This window comes from Cucumis melo, chromosome 8, assembly GCF_025177605.1.
Source record: "Cucumis melo cultivar AY chromosome 8, USDA_Cmelo_AY_1.0, whole genome shotgun sequence".
Classification (NCBI taxonomy): Eukaryota; Viridiplantae; Streptophyta; class Magnoliopsida; order Cucurbitales; family Cucurbitaceae; genus Cucumis; species Cucumis melo.
The window spans coordinates 11,789,794-11,811,582 of NC_066864.1; the positions used below are offsets into that span (position 1 = coordinate 11,789,794).

Sequence of the window (21,789 nt, forward strand, 5' to 3'; positions counted from 1 at the left end):
TACTCTATACTTTGTTAATACAAATTATCTATCTAATAACATAACAAGTATTTTATTTGACATTTAGACAACATTAGTTCAATCAAATAAACAAAAATCCAAGGTCATATAATGCTACTTGAACAATATCAGGTAGACTTATAAGTGATTCGTGTTCAAGTTATAACCCACACAACTCTCAAGTATTATAATCATGAATCTAGCTATAATAATCAATTGATTCAATTTAGTTACAAACGATAAAAAATCAAATATTTTGAGAGAGAAAACAACATTCTTTTTCTTGACAAAAAAGAAATCTAAAAAAAAAAGGAAAAGAGAAAAAAGAGAGACAGCATAATGTCCTAAAGAATCTCATGAAGCTCCTGAACTCTCACTTTCCCAGTGGTCTCTCAGAATCACTTTTTCTCCCCTTTCTCTCTCTCGATCTCTCTTTCTTCTTCAATTTTCTTTTCCATTCTGATTACACATAAAGTTCTTCAGAACCCCAAAAAAAAAAAAATCAGCTTTTTCGTCTCCTTTTTCCCTTCCTTCTGTCCACCATTACAATGCCTCCATAAATACACCTCCCCACCTCCCCTTTTCCTCTTACTTCTTCTTCCACCTCCTCAATGGCTTAAACCCCATAAACAAAACACAGTGTCTCCCCACCCAAAATTCCCAACATGATCTCTGTTTCTGATCTTTATCATGTCCTCACCGCCGTCGTCCCTCTCTACGTCGCCATGATCCTTGCCTACGGCTCCGTCAAATGGTGGAAAATCTTCTCCCCTGACCAATGCTCCGGCATCAACCGTTTCGTCGCACTCTTTGCCGTCCCCCTCCTCTCCTTCCATTTCATTTCCTCCAACAACCCTTTCTCTATGAACTTACGTTTCATCGCCGCGGATACGCTTCAGAAACTTATTGTCCTCGCCGCCCTCGCTGTTTGGTCTCATCTCTCTTCCAAAGGCTCTTTAGAATGGTCGATTACTCTGTTTTCTCTGTCCACTCTGCCTAACACTCTGGTAATGGGAATTCCTCTGTTGAAGGGAATGTACGGCGACTCCACCGGTACTTTAATGGTTCAAATCGTTGTTCTTCAGTGTATCATTTGGTATACATTGATGTTGTTCTTGTTCGAGTACAGGGGGGCTAGATTATTGATTGCAGAGCAGTTTCCGGATACTGCAGGGGAGATTGTTTCCTTTAGAGTTGATTCGGATATTCTGTCTTTAGATGGGAAAGAGCCGTTACAGACGGAGGCGGAGATTGGGGAAGATGGGAAGTTGAGAGTGGTGGTGAGGAAGTCGACGAGTTCTCGATCGGAGGTTTTTTCGCGGCGGTCGCACGGTGGTGGAGGTGGGGTTTCATTAACGCCGCGGCCGTCGAATTTGACTAATGCAGAGATATATTCTTTGCAGTCATCGAGGAACCCAACGCCGAGAGGATCGAGTTTTAATCATTCGGATTTCTTTTTGGGGAATGCGAGTCCGAGGCATTCGAATTTTGGTAATTTTGGGAATTTTGATGAAGAAAATGGAGGACTGAAAAGCAGAGGAATTAGTGGTAATGTCAATGGGATTTTTCCTAGCTCTAATGGGTACCCGGCGCCGGCGAGTGGGGGACTTTTTTCGCCGGTGACCGGACCGGCAGCGACGAAGAAGAGGAATGGCGGTGATGGGGGAAAGGATTTGCATATGTTTGTTTGGAGTTCGAGTGCGTCGCCGGTTTCCGAGGGTGGAATCAACGTTTTCCGGAGTGGAGATTACGACGGACCCGGCGCCGGTGGGATGAACCAGAAAGGTAAAGAGTTGAAAGTTCTATAATTCTTTTTCCCTTTTTTGATTGTTTGGAAGATTTGATTTTATGGGTATTTTGTTGTTTGGTTGAATCTTACTTTTTTCAAGTGGGTCAATAAAGAACTTAAATTTCCTTGTTTTTTTCTCTAGTTTGTCCCCATTTTGTCCAAAAGAGTTTACTTTATTGATTTTTAGGTTATTATTCATATGTTTGAGGTGAATTTTGTTTTGTTAGATTTCAATGAGTATGGTGGGGATGAGTTCAGCTTTGGGAACAAGTCCGCCGTGAACGGCGGCGGACACGACGGAGGCCCTGTGCTATCTAAGCTTGGGTCAAGCTCCACTGCTGAACTCCACCCGAAAAATGGCGATGATACAGCAGAGTCTAAGCCGACCTCAATGCCCCCAGCGAGTGTGATGACAAGGTTGATTTTAATCATGGTTTGGAGGAAGCTGATTAGAAATCCTAATACATATTCAAGCCTGATCGGCCTTGCTTGGTCTTTGATCTCTTTTAGGTACCCTTAAAAGAACCCTAATTTTGGTATTTCGAACTCTAGTTTAGTGGTCAACTAATCATGGCTTTGTGTTTCTTGTAGGTGGAATATTGCAATGCCAGCAATTGTGGCTAGATCGATCGCTATTTTATCCGATGCTGGGCTCGGAATGGCGATGTTTAGTCTCGGTACTGACTTCTTTCTCGTTTTCAAGTCAATTTACTTAGGTTCAGGTTAAATAGTTACATGTTATGGGAATGTGTGTAGGGTTGTTCATGGCATTGCAACCTAAAATCATTGCGTGTGGAAATACCATTGCCTCATTTGCCATGGCGGTCCGGTTCATCACTGGACCGGCGGTTATGGCAGCTGCCTCCATTGCTGTTGGGCTCAGAGGAGTTCTCTTGCACATTGCTATAGTCCAGGTGATGAAAACTAAACGCCAAGTTAAATTTGTTCCAAATGACTTTCATTATTATTATTATGTAAATGAAATTAATGTTTGTTTCATTTGTAGGCTGCCCTACCTCAAGGGATTGTCCCTTTTGTGTTTGCTAAGGAATACAACGTTCATCCTGACATTTTGAGCACCGGGTTCGATCTCGATTTCGACCTCAATTCTAATAAATTCCTATAGTCAATTTATAGCACTTACATGGTTTCTCTTTTTTTTTTTTTATTTTTTATTTTTTATGATGTTTTGCAGAGTTATATTTGGGATGCTGATAGCTCTACCAATAACTTTGGTTTATTACATTTTGTTGGGACTTTGAAGATGCAAAACAGTGGGGAGGGACGAAGATTGGTCTTTTTCTCTCTCTAGAAACACAATTTTTATCTAACTAAAGAAGAAAACGATTTGTTGATGGGGAAAAGAGAGGGAAGAAAAAGTGGAGTTAACTTTTCTTTTTTTGTTTGTTGTAATTTTTTGGCCTCTTTTTGTGCTCAATTTCTTTTGTTCTTTTGATGGGGAAGTAAGTAAATGAAAGCTTTTTAAGATTTGTCTCTCAACTTCAACTACCCTTTTCTCCCCCTAACAAATAAATAATATGTTGAAAATGGTATAAATAAGCAATAATTGAAATTTATAGTTTAAATAAAATAAGTAGGGTTGCATGAAGATTTGAAAAAATTGTTTAAATGTTTTTGGCATTTTGAGTATGTTTAATTTTCAACATTCTTAAGAAAAATTTAAATATTTGATTATAATTTTTATGTACTATTCCTAAATTGCAATGCATTATGCCTGTGGTGAAGTTAATTTAAAATATGTGCTATTAATGATATTTGAGTAAGGTTCATGTAATATTTTATTATCATTATTGAAAAAAGAATTTCAAAAATAAGTGTTTGAAATCATTAAATGGACATAACTAGGATTGGTTGGTTTTTTAAATTAAAAGAACAGAAATTCATCTAGTGTACTCGTTGATAAAATAGTTTATTTTATTTCTAACTACTATTTCCCTAATTATTACTAGATTTAAATATAAAATGGAGTTTGGTTTCTTCCAAAGTTAAATTACAAATTGATAGAAATAATACGCTATATAAATTGATAAAAGTTGTGAAGTTGTATATTAATTATATATTTTGGATTAATTTCTTTCTAAAATGAAATAGAGCCTAATGATCAAATAAATACAGCAACTTTAAACCCCAAATCTAATTTTAAGTAAAGAAGCAAAGATTAAGAATATGTGACCAAACTATGAGAATGACAAAGAAGAGTGAGTGTTGTGGAGTAAAAGGTTTGATAAAACCACATTGTTGGAAATCATATAACACCAACTATCAAACGACAGTTATTCTTTGACAATAACATAGATGTTGCACATTTCAACATTGATCTTCAAAACATTCGAAGCATTATGGAATTTGGGTTTTTTTTTTTCTTTATATATAATAAATTGAAAAAATGAAAAAGATGAGGAGATTATGAAATTTGATTGAAAAGGACCCATTGGGGAGCACGCTTGTGTACGAAATTCATGATATGTGTATATATATGTGTGTGTAGAGAGGGAGGGTGAGTGAGCGGCTATATTATAATACATAATAATTCCTTCTTTTCTGCTTTGCATTTAATTCTGCCTCCTTTTTTTTTTTTTTGATTTTTTTTTAATTAATAGGTATTTTATTATTAATTTATATATTCCCATATTCCAATATGTTCATATCATTATGAGCTCTTACCCTAAAAAACTAAATAATAATGCCCCATCCATCATTTCTATCTGTCAAAAATACCACCCCCCATTCCCACTAACCACCCTTTTCTTTCCTCACTACTTTTCTTAATTCAATTTTATTCTCATCTTTAAATATTCATCCTTTTCTTTTTTAATGCAAACCTATTCACATTTCATGGATTCATCCATTCTTATGACTTTGAATCCCAAAACACATGTAATTGTATGGTTTTCATCATATTTATTTATTTCAAATTATGATTTTTTTTATTAAATTTACTATTACTATTGTACCTCTCTTTTATCTCTAGCTATTTTTGGGTCAAACAATAACAACAATGATAATAATAAATATATTATAATCATCATTTTTCAACCGTAACAATAATAATAATGGTAGTTATTTTAGTAACAATAATCAACCGTAACAATAATAATAATGGTAGTCATTTTAGTAACAATAATGATACTCCATAGTTCTTAAGTACAATAGAATTGAGCATTTTTTTATTCATACTTCATCGCAGATTTGGACTTAGACAGAAAACAATTCCAAAAAATAATGCGATGGGGATCTTTTTTTTTTTTTTTTTTTGATTTCTATTGATCTAATCTTTTCGTTCTAACAATCGATCTCTTAAAATGTAAATGTTTATTTTTTTAATTACGACTAAGTAAATATTTTATGTTTTTTAAATATGTAACTCCTATTTAGTTTACATAATTTAAAATTAAGTTTCATAAGTTTAATTGTGTTATTAGATAATTGGATTATGTAAAGAAATAAATGAAATTATATGAAGTTAGATTGATATAATTCCTTGATATGATTTCAACTTACTCAATTTCAAATTTATAGTGTAATTTAAGAATTGGTTAACAAGAATTTCACTCATATGATATACAAATATAGTAATAATCACGACGTTTATAGCTGTAGTTTTTCTATCTTCAATGGTTGAAAAGATTGAAACTTTTAACATTTAAACAAAAATGATTCAAATTTATTAAATTAAATAAAGGATAGAGAATGGCTTCCACCGAACATCATGAAAAACATTTTTCAAAACCTAGGAGATTTATTATAAAAGTTGAATTCCTGAATATAAGATGGAAACATCTATTATTAATTATTATTAACTATGAGTTAGTGAGACAGCAAGACCATTGTGAATGAAAGCAGACAAGAGAAGTCTGTTTTTGTAAATAAAAGTGCTTTTTATTTATTTTATTTAATTTTTGGGTTGAGAAAGAAATAGATTAATAGTTATGAAAGTTGATGGGGTTTGTGATGATGATTGTGGCAATAGTGAGTAACCCATATTTGAAAATTTAATGTTTATATTTATATTTAAAAAGAATATGCACCACATGTGGCTTTAGAGAATTGGCCCTTTTTTGAGGGTTTTTTGCTGCCCCTTTTTCAAGTTTCAATAGCATATGCCCCTTTCTTTTTTTAGTGAAAGTACATTTAGGAAGTCATTTAGCATCATCTCATGCCTTGACTATATAACCAAAACCCCAACCCCATTTCATATACAATATCAAATCCCAACTTCTTTCTATATATTATTCTTCACTTAATCTTTTACTTCTTATAAAGTGCTTTAATAAGAAATTGTTTTATCATAAATAACAAATTAACCTAATAGGTTATCTTCTATATGATTTTTTTTTTTCTTTCAAATACTTGGTTTTGACCACTATTTTAGTTTATTCTCACTATTGTTTAATAACTATGATATTATTAGGAAAACTACTAAAAATAAAAGTTATTAATGTTCATTTAAAATTAGGTCCAGGATTGACAACTTTTTATAACTATTTTAAAAGTATATTAACTTCTAAGTCTTCACGATTCTAAAATCTCTCATTTGATAGCCTTAATGTTCTACTTCTACTCCAACACTAAAATGTGCCCAATTCATCTTAATTTGTTTTGCAAAAGTGGAGACTACCTTTATTTAGCATTATTAGTTTTTCTCAATATATTTTTCTTTTATTTTTCAATTGCCCAATCATTTAAACTCCAATGCTAATGATGTTTTAGTTTGGAATAATTCTAGGTTGGATGAACTTTTCAAAAAAATTCTAAAAGATATGTGAGTAAGAACAAAGTATGTCAAAAGAGATTTGTATCGTTGGTTCCACGAGAATAGTTTCACTTTAAGGAAGCAATTATGAACCAGTGAGAATAACATTTTCAAATTGAATGGAAGACAAGGAAATGTTAGAGCCATCAAGATGACGGTACATGCAGAATATTGCAATTCAAAAGACGATTTACTTGTATAACCATCTATCCAACTCTCCAAAACATTTTTATTAAATTATTGTTCTTGAATATTTCTAGTATTAGCAATTGGAATAAGATTCCTTAACAAATTTAGAGATGCTAAGTTTACCAATAAAGCAAAATGATTCCTCTCTCAATTTTACTCGAATATATGAATTATTTGTATATATATATTTATAAAGTGAAGCAAGATGAGTGATTATTCCAAAATGTAATTTGTTTTTGAGTTGAAGGAAGCAAGAGTGGAATGATATGACTTGTAAAGGACCAATTGATAATTATTTACTTTACCTTATTGTATTCTCAAAATGAAGTTGTAATTTTGCATAAATCACCAAAATCTAATCCCATTTGATACACAATCTCATTTTGAAGATGTGCATATCCTCCTCTCTTTTAACACCACTATCTTGTATTATTCAATTATTACCCCATTTAGGTAATTGTTACTAAGAATGTTTTAAAGCAGATTTGTACAACGATCTTATTCCTTAAATTATATAAACAATAATGGGTCGTAGAAATCACTTTTATTTTTTTCAAAATCATTTTAGAGTTGTTTCTATCTTTTCAAAATTAATTTTGATGATATAATAACATGGGAGTGTGATACCAAACTTTCAATTTATTTTTAATGATTAGAACTATATTTTAATTTTAGAGGAGGATAAACAACTAAAAATGATCTTAATTTTTTTAAAATTATCATATAAAATAGCATATATTGACGATTATATCAATTTAGCAATAGATTCTCATATCCTACTCATACTATTGCCTTTAAACAAATTGTTTGTTTATTCGTTACTTATTACTCATTAATTTTTTATTAGTGATTCATATTATTAATATAGACATAGTTTAATGGTTATGCCATTAGTTCGTTAGGGACAATAGCTCTCAAACTAAATATTTTAACAATAGTATGATATTGTCCACTTTGAGCATAAATTATGAGAACTTTAGTTTTGGTTTTAACCAAAATGCTCCATACCGATGGAGATTGTTACCCTCACCATATATATCCAATCATCTAACTAATGTGGGGCTTTTGTGCATTCCCAACATTCCTTCCCTCAAATGTAGAACCACCAGGTCTCCCTCTAAATAATCATTCATTCTATTTTATTTTTATATAGGCTTACTCTTCTTCGCCAAAAGATACCGTCTATCCAATAGAATTCAACCATGGATCACACACCATGATCTACTTTCAATAGGTGATTGTTTTAATATACTATTTTATCTAATTTGTATTAAACTTGCAAGTGTGAACGCAAAGTTACGATGATGGTTTTTGTTTACATTTGAGGAGGAAGCTAATGGAAGGAATTGGGAGAAAAAGGACATGGAGAAAGAGGACAAAATGTTGAAAAATTAATTTTTTTTGTTCAATATACATATAGATGAATTTATAAATGCTTCTAAAAGTTAATTATAGTTATAACAATATTATGAACAGCCTAGTGCCCCCAAAAAATTAGAAATTATCAAAACTTATAAATTAGTTCAACATTGGATATTCTAATGACATTATATACAAATAAAGAACATGATGAACAACATGACCTTGGTTCAACCACTTCTTATAGAGAAAAATATAATTGTAAAGAAAACTTTAGTGTTAAAACCATTTTTGACCATGCAATACATCACTAAGAAAATCACTATGTTTCAAAAGTCTGATTTAAGGTACAAGAAATTCTGTCTTAAATTTTAGATCAAGTTTGTATCAAATATAAAGTTTTCTGAAAAATAAAATGTCTTCACACCTCATGAACTCTAATCCTAATAAATCTTTAAATTCTTTTATATTATGTTTGATAAATTAACGAGATTTTAATTTTTTGTTTAATAACATTCAACATTTTTTTAAGTTCAGTCTTTTCAAATACAAAAATTAAAAGTTCAATAAATCCATATCCACTAGATTTGTTAGTTATTTTTTTTTTCTAAGAAACTGAGTTTGCAATAACATACAGCACAAAATTGAAACTTTGACATTTTAATAGGTTCAAAGGGTCTTTTAAATAATTTTAAAAGTAGAACTAAAATTGTAATTTGGTTGTTTTTATAATTTAAAAATATAAAACATTTTTACAAATATTATTAAAAAAATGTTGAATGTTTTTTTTTTCTAAAAAAGAAAAAAAGAAATTGAATGTTAACTAAACAAATTATTCATTTTTGTTTATTTGGTTGGGTAATATTCCAAAAGGAACAACAAATAAAAAGTATTTATTGCAAAAAAAGAATAGTTATCAATTAAGATTTTTCAACGAACCTCCGGGTGGCCGCCATTTCATCCCAACACTCCGGCGAACCGTCCGATAATGAGACATTAAACTTGAGATCTCTAGCCAGCCCGGATTTCAACTAAATCGGAAATTCGAATCCAGAATTAAAAATATCGCGGCGGGGGAGGACGGGCAAAAATCCCAAATGGATTCACTTCTTGCGAAAAACTTCTAAATCTTCGCTCCGGCGAGGCGCAGTAGAATTGGGTTCTCTTCTCTAATGGAGACTATGAATAAACGCACTTGGATAGTGAAATCTCTAAATAATACAATTCTTTTGAGGAGTTGAAGTATTTATATTGGTATAAGTTTTTTCCTTTTTTATTTCTCACAAATATTTGTTTAAACTTCCCCCACACATTTCCATGGATATTTTTTTTCACTTCCAACATGTTAGAAAGAAATTTTCACTTCCACGAGATGGATTAGAATGAAATTTATTTATTTATTTATTTATCATTTTGGGCATTAGAGATGGTTTTGCTAAAGGTATGGTTTGAAAGAAACAAGTTTGTTTGTTAAGCTACTCATGAAATCAAAGTGAATTTAATTAGTCTAAATTTTAGGTATATTAATAGTAATAACTCATCATATAACTTTATTTTCAATTTATTGACCAAATACATATTTTGTTTATTTCAAGATATTATTTTTATTTGAAGTTTTTGATATGTAAAATTATTCTATTTTCTTATCAACTCTAGTTTATACAAGACTTGAATTTATATACTTGAGGATATAGGAAACTGTAAGATGGGGACAAATAAACTCACAACTCATATACAGTTGGATTTTTGAAATTCAAATTTACAAAAACTTTAATTTATGAGTCATGTATATGTATTTAAAGTATTAATTAAATTTGAATCAATTTAGAAAAAGTATATGTACGAAAAATAAGGTGGTTGTTAAATAGATAATTAACTAGTCGATGTTGGTATATATATATTCATGTCTTTATTAGGGTGTACCTCTTCTAACAAAAGTGGTAACAAATATGAACACAGTAGACTCAAAAGCCACACAAGGGTGCAAATTTTGATCCTAAAAAAGAGATGGTAGAGGAAGGCCACAATAAAAAATAAAAATGAGAAGGAAAAAAAGAAAAAAAGACTAAATTTGTAACTATGACTTCCTTTGAACCACCTATCAACAAATAGTCAAAATAGCCTGACATAGAGTTTAAAAATCACATTTAGTTTTCAAAGTTTAAAAAAATTAAGAATTTAGTCCACATACAAAACAAACAAAAGTAGAGGAGATCCAATCTGAAATCACAACAGAGGATCATACCCAGCTCTCTGGAGAAAGAAGAAGAAAAACAAGCCCAATTGTGTAGTAGCAGCGATTTAGTTATTGAACTAAAAAAAGAGATAAATAGTTAGCATTTTTAAAAGTAGGAAATAGGAATAGTAAAGTTTAGAGAGAGAGAGAGAATTGTTGGGGAGATCGGGGGCCGGGGGGGAAGCGTGCGTAAAGGAAGCCGACATAGAAGGCCCCGCAGGCACTGCCAAATGCAATCATAGCGGCCGCTCTCTGCTACCGCCGCCTGCCCCTCTTTATTAGCTCTCTCTCTTCCCTTTTTTCCTCATTTTTCTTACCCCATTCAACTTTCTTTACTTCCTCACTGTTTTTCTTATTCTATCTTTAATACCCTCCTCTCCTCTACTCTTTTATCACCTCAAATAAATAACAACAATAATAATACCTTTTTTTCTTTTTTCCTAATTTCCCTTCCTACTTTCAAATTTGTTCCATAATTTTATTTATGCTCTCTTTTTAATTCATCTTTTCCTATACTGTTTCAATGATAATGAGGAAAAATAGCTTTCTTTTTTCTTTTCTACGTTGGCTGTTGTGTTTTAAAAATATATTTTCTTAGCCTTTTAAGTGTTTGTTTTGTCTAAAATTTGAAAATTCAAGGAGAAACAAAGTTGTAATTTATGTGTTTGGTGGTAGAGTAGGAAATTGGATTCTATTCTTTTTTTTAAAAAAATGTCTGTGTTGTGAAAAAACAAGAACAATTGATAACATATATATAAAAAATCTAATATTAGAATAAATAAAATAAAATATATAAATAAAAAATTAAGAAAATGAGATTATTTAAATTTTTCGCTAAACTCTACCATTTTTTGAAATTCAATCGATACGTGTCACTTATAAACTTATTAAAGACTTCTATTTGTGGACAAAAATGACAAGTAGATGGTAGACCCTTCATATTGAGACACTTTCACAATAGATAAGATAGTTATAATTTAACACTTGACAATAGACCTCAAAGATCGAGATCTATTTAACACCTATATCCTACTGTTCGTGATTTTAATTATCTAATAAGTTTTTAATTATGTATTGTTTGGAAAGTTGTATGCAGGTATACAATTGATAACTTTCTTTAAAAAATCAACCATTATAAATAATTTTTGTTTGTTGAAATTTATGAATTTCGGGAATGCTACTATGTTATTCAATTGTTAAACGAAAATGAAAAACTGTCATAAATTTACATGAGATTCTATTTATTACTATGGGTTGGAACCAATTTAAATGATAGTTTCATTATTTTATTTTACTCACTTTTTACTTATAGTTTATTTTTTATAAATAAAATAGTATGTATAATTTTTTTAGTATTTCCTTTATAAAGTTACAAAATACATTCACATAACTTATCTTATTTTATGAAAATTATATATAATAATAATAATCTTCATAATATTAATGAATTTGTTCAAATAAGAGACGAATTAAACCTATTTTAACATTTTAAGAATTAAAAAAGGAACTACAAATGTATCTAATACGAAAAAAAATTGGAGATTAAAAGAGTAATTTTTTCTAAAATTTTTTAACTTACTATTTATTGGATAGAAAAGTGTAACGACCCGAACTTTTTAAACTAAGTTAAGGTCATTACTCAAAAATTAAACATCAAAAGACACTTTTTTGAAAATAAGATAACTAAAATCTTTATAAAATTAATATCAAAACGTTCACGAAAAACATAAGATTTTCAAAATTAACAAAAATAATTTGAAAACGTGACCCGCGGGTTCTAACAATTTTAAAAAATTAAAAACAAATAAATATAATAAAATCTTTAAGTAAAATGGTTAAAATTTAAAAGTCCTGAAAGACATATAAATGAGTGCGGAAGCTGAACTGTATCCCCATATGGCATGCCACGGATCTCTCGCTGTCGCTCGCCAGCTTCTTAAGTTGTTTACCTTAGCCTGAAATATTAAACATAGGAAAGAGTGAGTATATAAATATACTCAGTAAGGGACCCACTACTAGTCCCGCTAGGTGATTTGTTAACTTTCCGTTAGAAACATAATCATAACGTTGTGTGTCCAATGGAGCACATCTGAGTGAGTGAGACCGTACGAACACCCATAAATCGTGCGAGTGATCTCGAAGGAACACCCCTAGTCGTGCGAGTGATCGCAGTACACACTCCATACACATATATGTAATACATAGGTACACCCCTAATCGTGCGAGTGGTCCCGTCGGAACACCCCTAGTCGTGCGAGTGACCCCGTATACACAATATAACTGTCCCCTAACCGTGCATGTGATCCGTAGGTACACCCCTAAATTGTGCGAGTGACCCCGTAGGAACACCCCTAGTCGTGCGAGTGACCCCATAGATAGGATCACAATACAGGTAGGGTAAAAAGCTCAACATACAAAGTTAACAAACACACCACAATCCAAAACATGTAACATCATTATAAACATCATAACATGACATGAATATTAATCATAACGTCCTTATTCATGTGATTAATATATCATGTATCATAAACATCATGAACATACCAGTCATCATCGTCAATCATAGTATCAGTCATCATCATCAATTTTAATATCAATCATCATCAACACAATATCAATCATCATCTATAGCATCACATTATGCATCTTAGCTACCATCAATGCATAATCATAAATACATGCGGTCTCTTGAATTCAGTTCAAAGGTCTAGTAGGAGAATCTCTTACCTAAAGATTATCTAAAAATATTTCTTTGCTGACAGTAATTTCAGAACCTAAACAATAAGGGAAAAATCAATAACTTAATTAATAAAATTTACCAATGGCTAGTATCTAAATTTTTCGAATTTAACTTATCCCAAGTTTAAGGTTAAACCAATTCAACCTTGATTGGGAAAAATTCAAGATTAAATCAAAAAATTTAACCAACTGAACCTTTAAAGAAACCCCAATTAGATCCAAAATTAAATTAATAAATTATTAATTTAATTATCTTGACTTACCAAACTTGACCAAATAGAGGTTGAAAAATTATCTAAACCTTGATGAGAAAATTCATCAATTCTTCAAGCTTTGCCAAAGGGACCAATCTTAACTAAAGGGACCAATCTTAACTAGTGAGGCGGCGACAGAAGAGGGTTATCTTAGAGAAAAGATGAAGAACCTTTTTCTTTTTCCTTTACTCTCTAACTTAAGCATTCCAATGCTATTTTAATTTCCTTTTCCTTTTCCTTTTAGGATATATATATATATATATATATATATATATATATATATAATACCAAAAAAAAAAATATATTTATTTCCATTATTTTTCCTAAATAAATGTCTTAAATGCACAAAATCTTAGGGTGCGTTTGGGGGAAGGGTTGATTTAGGGAAGGGTTAGTGTTAAGATAAAACTAGTGTTAAGTTAAACCTAGTTTTATCATAACCCTTGTTTGGGGGAAGGGTTTAAAAAGGTAGTTTTATGATAATATGTGTTTGGGGGAAGGGTTAGGTGGGAAGAGTTAATGGGGATTTTATGATAAAATGTGTTTGGGGGAAGGGTTAGGTGGGGAGGATTAATGGGGATTTTATGATAAGATGTGTTTGGGGGAAGGGTTAGGTGGGTAGTTTAATGGGGATTTTATGATAAAATGTGTTTGGGGGAAGGGTTAGGTGGGTAGTTTTATGGGAATTTTATGATAAAATGTGTTTGGGGGAAGGGTTAAGTGGGTAGGTTTATGTGGATTTTGTGATAAATTTTATTTGGGAAAATTGTTAAATGGGTTGGGTTAATTAATTTTTTATGTTGTATAATATTTTTAAATTCAATTGTAAATATCATAAAAAAATTATTGCATATTTTTTTACGAAATCCTCGAATCCGTATTATTCTCTTATTTGTTGTATGTGTAATGTTATTAAATTAATATATACAGTTGGCCAAATTAAAATTAATTTCTGAACATATTGTGATAAATTTATTACAATTAATTTCTTATAAAGATAAAAAAATTATTCAATATTTCTAATGGGCGATAGCGAAGTCATCCAATTTTAAACCTATATAAATAGCCGTTATAACGCTTTTCGAAAATTGTGACTAGTTTCTTTCATTTAAAATAAACATTAGGAATGAAAAAAAGAAGTTCTTGACAATACAAAATGCATAAACCATCGAATACATGATACAGAAAAAAACGTAACGAAATAATAAGCAACACAGGTCACTACAAACAGAAACTATCTCTCTATGTCTCGTAGGAGGACTCTACAGAAGCCCTCCCTTTCATCCTCAGGCATGAGTACGAAACCCCGGAGGTCGTCCATACGAGACAAAAGATGCCTTTGCAATAACGCCCTATCCAAACTCGTAAGTTCTGGCATCTCACGCAATATGCGGAAAAATTCCGTGCGCACGTGGTTGTCATTTACAAGGTTGCGTGCTGGCCACTGCGCGATCTCCCTGAGTTGCTCGTTTGTTTGGTCGAGCGCCAGATGTATCGCTTCAAGCTCGAAGTCTCGCTGACTTCCCCTCTTCCTCTTCGATCCACTTGATCCGGTCCTACCCTCTGAAGCGCGAGAAGGTCGGGATGCACGTACATCGTCCTGCGAGATGTCAACTCCCTGGCTGTACACGGGCGGGAAGTCCTCGTTTCCATCCCCCATATCAAATCTGTCATATCCGCCACCTGGCTCGTTAGACCCCACGTCCGCGAATGTCTCAGCGAACCGACCAGTCGCCCTATCCCGACCAAATACATATGTAAGCTCGTCGTAATACGGGAATGGTTTGTTCAGGAGTCCTTTCGCTGCAGGATGCGACTGCGGGCAGAAAAAAAAAATATGACGTATGAGTACTAATTTAAAAATTGTTTACTAAATGTAAATTGTGAACGTTGTGTGACGTTTAAATTATATTCCATACCCTAACCCAATTATCGAATAATTCCTTCTCCGCAACGATGCATTTCTCTTCATCGTTCCACCCAAAGCCACTGCACGCTGGGCCCCGCATTTCGGCAATGGCCTGGAACGTTCGCTTAAGTGTCTTGATCCTACAATCAATTACAGTTGTTGCTCGTACCTGACATCCAGGTAGTTTCTCTGCCATCATGCGTACCAACTGCGCAAGGTATCCTGGGCGGAATGTACCATTATCTGATTTCCAGCCCCCCATTGACACTAGCTCCATTAAACATTCGACAAGAGTCCCCTCCTCCTCCCTCGTCCAAACATGTCTCGGTGCACGATTTGAGGTTGACATACTGAGAATCAGAAATTAGAAAAAATACATGCAGTACATAAGTAATTTCACCATTAAACTCCAAAGTAAAATAGGCATGATACAAATTATGGCACGCGTACAATACATATGCAACAGCCCATATTAGTTTTTACAGTACATGTTAGAGACGATAGAATTGCGACGAAGTCCTAAAAAACTTGTTATCTAAATATGTCTTAGCTAAGCGTTACGGAACTGCCAATCGGTGAACATCGATGCGGCTAGGTTGTCGCGCCACTGAGACCACTCGTTTATTGTCTCAATGTACTGAATGTCTTCTGAAGCGGTGGTCGTTGCGTACGTGGAGTCCCCCTCGTCCTCGTCCTCAACGTCGTCGCAATATGTCATTTCCCTGTTGATCAAATTGTGAAGCAACGCACATGCTAGAATGGTGCGACACTGGACTTGCAGGGGATAATACGACTTTCCACGAAGAATGGCCCAACGACCCTTTAGAACACCGAACGCGCGCTCAATAACATTCCTTGCGGAGGAGTGCTTCATGTTGAAGTACTCCTTTGCATTTGTTGGCGCATTTGCAGCACCACGCCACTCTTGCAAATGGTACCGCTGGCCTCTGTACGGGGCGAGAAACCCCTCCGCGTTTGGATATCCAGCATCGCACAGATAATAATATCCTGTTATTAAATGGTTTGTTTATGAACTTTAGATAGGTAAGTAAGAAGCGACGGTGTTTTATTATAAACATGATATACCCTTTGGCACTTGTAGTCCATTTTCTCGTGAAATCGCATCACGTAGGATCCGCGAGTCTGCTGCAGATCCTTCCCAACCGGCGAGGACATAAACGAAATCCCCTTTCGTGTCACAGACCCCAAGAACGTTTGTGGCAATTTCCCCCTTACGCGTTCTGAAAGTAGGCCGATCTCCTGCGGGGACGTTCACCTTTATGTACGTCCCGTCTAACGCGCCAAGGCAGTTCTGCAGGTTGAAAGGAACACAATGAATTAACTGCGATGTACCTAAAGGTCAATTATAGTGAACTTGTAGGATGCCCACCTCGAAACACTTCCAACGTTGATCATTGCAGTTACTTGTTACCGGAACAGGTCTTTTTATCAACTCCTCGTACAGTCGAAGAACAGCCAACAATACGATGTTGAAATGTCGCGATACTGTCTCACCGGAGCGTACAAATTCTCGTTGTATGACGCGGTTCTTCACGTCATGAGCGAGGACGTGCAAGAACATTGCTACCATTTCCTCAACATCGACAATTTCAGTTGAAGAAAGACCAGCGACATTTCTAAGTAAATGGCATAGAATTGCGAATGTTCGCCTATCCATCCGCGTGCTTTGCCGACACACAAGATCTGACTCGTGTATCATGCGAAAGTAAGCAAGCTCCCTAATTCTATGGCGTGTATCGGGCGGTGTATGTGGGAGACGCTTATTGTTGTTCATTAATAGCTCCAACGTTAGTAAAATCTGACGTTGGGCCAACGTGAATGCAGTTAGAACTCCAATAAGTGTTTGTTCATCCATTACAATGTATGTAAAGTTCCCTAAAAAGATGTACTATTTAAAATTAGTACAATATCGATATATTGTAAAAAAATATGTAGACTTAGTAATATCCCTATTTAGTAAAACTATAAACATAGAACAAAAAAATTAGATTATTTGAACAATTGAAATCCAAACAATAAAGAAGGTTATTTCAACCATTTTTACAATCTATTTTAGTTGTAAAATAAGTATTTTAAAAATACAAATGAAATTTTGCACTACACAATTTACATCAAAGTCAATACTAACTTTAATATATATATGAATCTGTAATTACTACCCCTATTCATTATCATGGGAGTCTCCATTTTTCAAACTTAGAGCATTAAATATCTCCAAATGCACCTATTCTTTTTCCATTTCTCCTATTTTTCCACATCTGACTAAATCCACCTATACAACAAACCATCCTAATCATAATTAACTTTTAACTTAAATACCATTTGAATACTTCTAATTTGATCTTAAGTACTATCAAGAATAACCATTTTTTTTCTAGTTTTTTATTCTATGAGATTAGATTTCAAGGCTTCTATATTTTTAAGTATGAATTTCCATTAAATTCTCACTTTCCATCTCTATAATATTACTGTCCATCAAAATAACTATTTCATTGTAACTAATTTAAATTAATTAATAAATATCATTTTTAGTAAAAAAAAAAAAACGAATAGAATGAATCCAAAATTTAAAAATCAAAGTAGAACAAAATTCGAATTTGAAAATTACAATTTGAAATAAATTTAAGACAAACTATAAATATAATAATGTTTCAAGTAAATTCATGCTTCTTTTTTTTTTTTTTAAATTTTATAGGAATTATCCAAATTAATTTTGCATAAAACATAATTTTATACAATAGTTTTTATTACACTTTGTAATTATTTGTTGGTAGAAAAATAAAAGTTATAATTTATGTTTAAAACGGTTTGGAATAAATTACGAAAAAAAAATGTGATTAAACGTTGGAACGTGTGTACTAAATTTTGAAAGCGTCAAACACATTTATACAAACTTTATTACTATATAGAAAAAGAAAATTGTTAAAAAACAGAAAATTAAAAGGATACATTATGTAACAAATTAACCGAATGTTCTATATACAAAATGTTTATTATAAAATTATACAAAACCGGAAATAAACGAAAAAAAAAAATACATTATCAAAGCCTACAAACGGCTATTACAAGAGTACCTCTTCAAATAATTTCGAACTCCTTCGTCGCAACGTCCTACATAAGAAAAGAATATGATTATTATTTCTAATTAAAACACAATAGAAAACGTATGAAAAAAAAATTAAATATACATACCTTTTTAGGACGATAAATTTAACTCGAAATGAAGATTGAATCGGGAAACCGTAAAAACAAGATTCATTTTAATTTAGTAGCCTCAGAGTTTTGATTCCATTCCAAAAAAATTAATGGAATTCCATCATAGTTATAGGAAAATAAATAAAGGACAGAAATGTATAGAAAACATATAGCAAAAAGCACAGAGATGTGATAAGTTACAAGCACATAGAGGGTACAAAAGACACATGGTAACAGTAAAGAAGAAGAGAACTTACAGAATGTAACTTAAAAGCACAGAGATGATACAAAGAGGAAGAAGAATGCAGTGAATGAAAAGAGGAAAGGTGCCAATATATAGGGGAAATATGGGGCAAGTTGATAGGACTTAGAGGGAGGTCAACAAAAATATAAAGACCAACTGACATAAAGCATAGCATAGTCAAAGCCTATATACTAAAACCTATAACAGAAGCATACCCTACAAAAACATGGAAGAGACAACACTGGACAGAAAGGAAGAAGAGACAACACTGGGCAGAAAGAATACAGAGAAGATTAAAATATATTTTGTAACAGAACAATTAAATAGAATAGAAGAGTGAAATTAATTTAGTAAGGAAATGTGAAGTCAAATCCATAGACTAAAAATACATGGAAGAGACAACAGAGAGCATATACAGAACAATAGATAGAAAGAATCCATATACTAAACATCCATATACAGAACAATAGAGAGCATAAAAATCCATAGACTAAAAATCCATAGAAAGAATACATATACAGAGAGCTAATACTAAAACAATTGTAAACAAAAAACAACAATTGTACAGAAATTTCAACTCATCATGAACTCAACAATTGTAAGAGTATTACAACAATAGAGGTAAACAATACAGAACAACAGAGAACAATTGTAAGAGTATTACAACAATAGAGGTAAACAATACAGAACAACAGAGAACAATTGTAAGAGTATTACAACAATAGAGGTAAACAATACAGAACAACAGAGAACAATTGTAAGAGTATTACAACAATAGAGGTAAACAATACAGAACAACAGAGAACAATTGTAAGAGTATTACATAAGACATAGGTAACAATACAGAACACATAAGAAATTGGTAAACAATAGAGAACAATTCAGCAAGAAATATTACTCATCATCGGCTTTAAAAAAAAGTGGATTGAGAACTCCAAACCTCCCTACCAAGCTCCAATGGGTACGTGAAGAATCTGTCCTATTGCCAATCGAAGGACCCGAGAGCATACAGAACACCACGGCGGCAAGAAGGTTTCAAGGAGCCAAAAGCCACGATTCCAAAAAGGAAATCGTGTTCGGAGCCAACGAATTCGTCGGCTTCAACGAACACAGAAGCCCTTTCGGAGTGAGAGAGACGGATGAGAGAGATTTAGAGAGAGATTCGGCGTCACGAAATCCGGTTTCATCGCGAAAACGCAAGGGCATAATGGTTTAATCGAGGGAGAAGACGAAACCATCGAATGGATTAAAGGATTTCCACGGAAAAAACCCTAATCGACCGGACAAAATATTACGAACAGAAACCATACAAAAATTGAGGGAGAAACCCTTTCGGAACGAGTGTATTAGAGGATGAAAGGAAGAAAACAAAAATCGACCGGACATTAGTAAAATGTACAGAAACCCTAGAAGACATGAGGTAGAAGACGAAACGGTTCGTGGTTTCCATGCGGGAAATGACAGAAACAAAGAAAAAGGAAAAATATCGAGGACTTTGATGTTGAGAAGAAGATGAAATCGATTTCAACGGAAAATCGAAAACGGATTGCGCTGAAGGACGAAATGAAATCGGTTTGAGGATGAATTTTTTCGAGGAATTTGATGTTGAGAAGAAGATGAAATCGATTTCAACGAAAAATCGAAGACGGATTGCGCTGAAGGACGAAATGAAATCGGTTTGAGAATGAATCGAAGACGGATTGCGCTGAAGGAGGAAACCGGATTCACGAAAACGCGTTATCGGCGTTCGAAGGAAAATGAAATCGTGTTAAGGAAACCCTAACACTAGGGTTTCCTTAACTTTGGGCCCAAACGGGGGTTAGGGTTGGGCTAACCCAACCCCACAGCCCAAACCCTAACCCCAAACAGCCCCTTAGGCATTTATAATCATTAATAATAATAATAATACTTTTTTATTATTATTATTTTTCTCTCACCAAAATCTACAATAAACATATATTTATTTAAACCATTATTCTCTTATAAATAAATATATATATCATTTTCGTCCAATCAAATCAACCATCTCTCTCCTCATGGATTATCTTCTTTTCCAAACAAATATAATTATATTCCATCATATAATTAACTTCACTTTTCCAAATTATTAATTTAAATATATATATCCATATATATATATATATATATACTCAATTAAATCCAATTCTACCAAAACCAACCTTTCCCTCCAAAATTTTAAAGTAACTTAAATCCTCAATTAATTTAATCAATCAAATCTTTTCCAATAAATCACTAATAACTTTCAACATGAATTATCTTAACCCAACCATAACGACTCCACTCCATAATCAAGATTTAATAATTAATTATCTTCCACAATAATTAATTATCATTTATCTTCCTCCAAAATAATTAATTATCTTCCACAATAATTAATTATTATTTATCTTTCTTCCAAATAATTAATTATCTTCCACAATAATTAATTATTATTTATCTTTTCCTTAAATAATTATATTTCAACAAATATAATTATCTTTTTCTTCAACATAATAATTATATATATATTTCTATATATACATATAATTATCACATCTCCAACAAACTTTCCACCCCACAATTTAATTAAATAACATCCATAATTATTTAATTAAATTCAACTTCAACAACACTAAAAATTCACAACTTTACTTAATCCTCTGAACCTACCATTTAATCAAAAACTCAACAAACACCACATGCAAAAACCTCTAATTAATTAAATATTCATCCAACAAATATTTAATTAATTTCGATTCCCACAAAATCAAATAATCCTCATTAAATGAATTCAAAATAACGTCTAATAAATTAAATCTAATTAAACAAAATTCAAATAATTAACTCCAAAATTATCTTAATTTTTTGGGCGTTACAAAAAGTGTAGGTTTTGTTTGAAACTGGCGACATTTTAACTTTAATTTTAATTTTGACTTTTCTACTTTTACTTTTGTGTCTATTGTCCTCTCAAATTTGGCAAACATGTATCTTACATGTCACTTGAGCCAGACCATAAATGAAATTGTTGAAAACTTAATTGATCTTTATTTATTTATTTATTTCAAAGAGTATGCTTG

At 32.3% G+C, this 21,789-nt stretch overlaps 1 protein-coding gene across 1 annotated transcript; it reads left to right on the plus strand.

Annotated features, from left to right (window-relative positions):
- Positions 1–364: 364 nt before the first annotated feature.
- Positions 365–3,289, plus strand: LOC103495829 (probable auxin efflux carrier component 1b). Its single transcript, XM_008457504.3, has 6 exons — positions 365–1,785; positions 2,017–2,299; positions 2,381–2,466; positions 2,546–2,703; positions 2,796–2,872; positions 2,985–3,289. The coding sequence occupies exons 1-6, from the start codon at positions 666–668 to the stop codon at positions 3,049–3,051; spliced, it is 1,791 nt and encodes a 596-aa protein (XP_008455726.1). The 5' UTR covers positions 365–665; the 3' UTR covers positions 3,052–3,289.
- Positions 3,290–21,789: the final 18,500 nt, after the last annotated feature.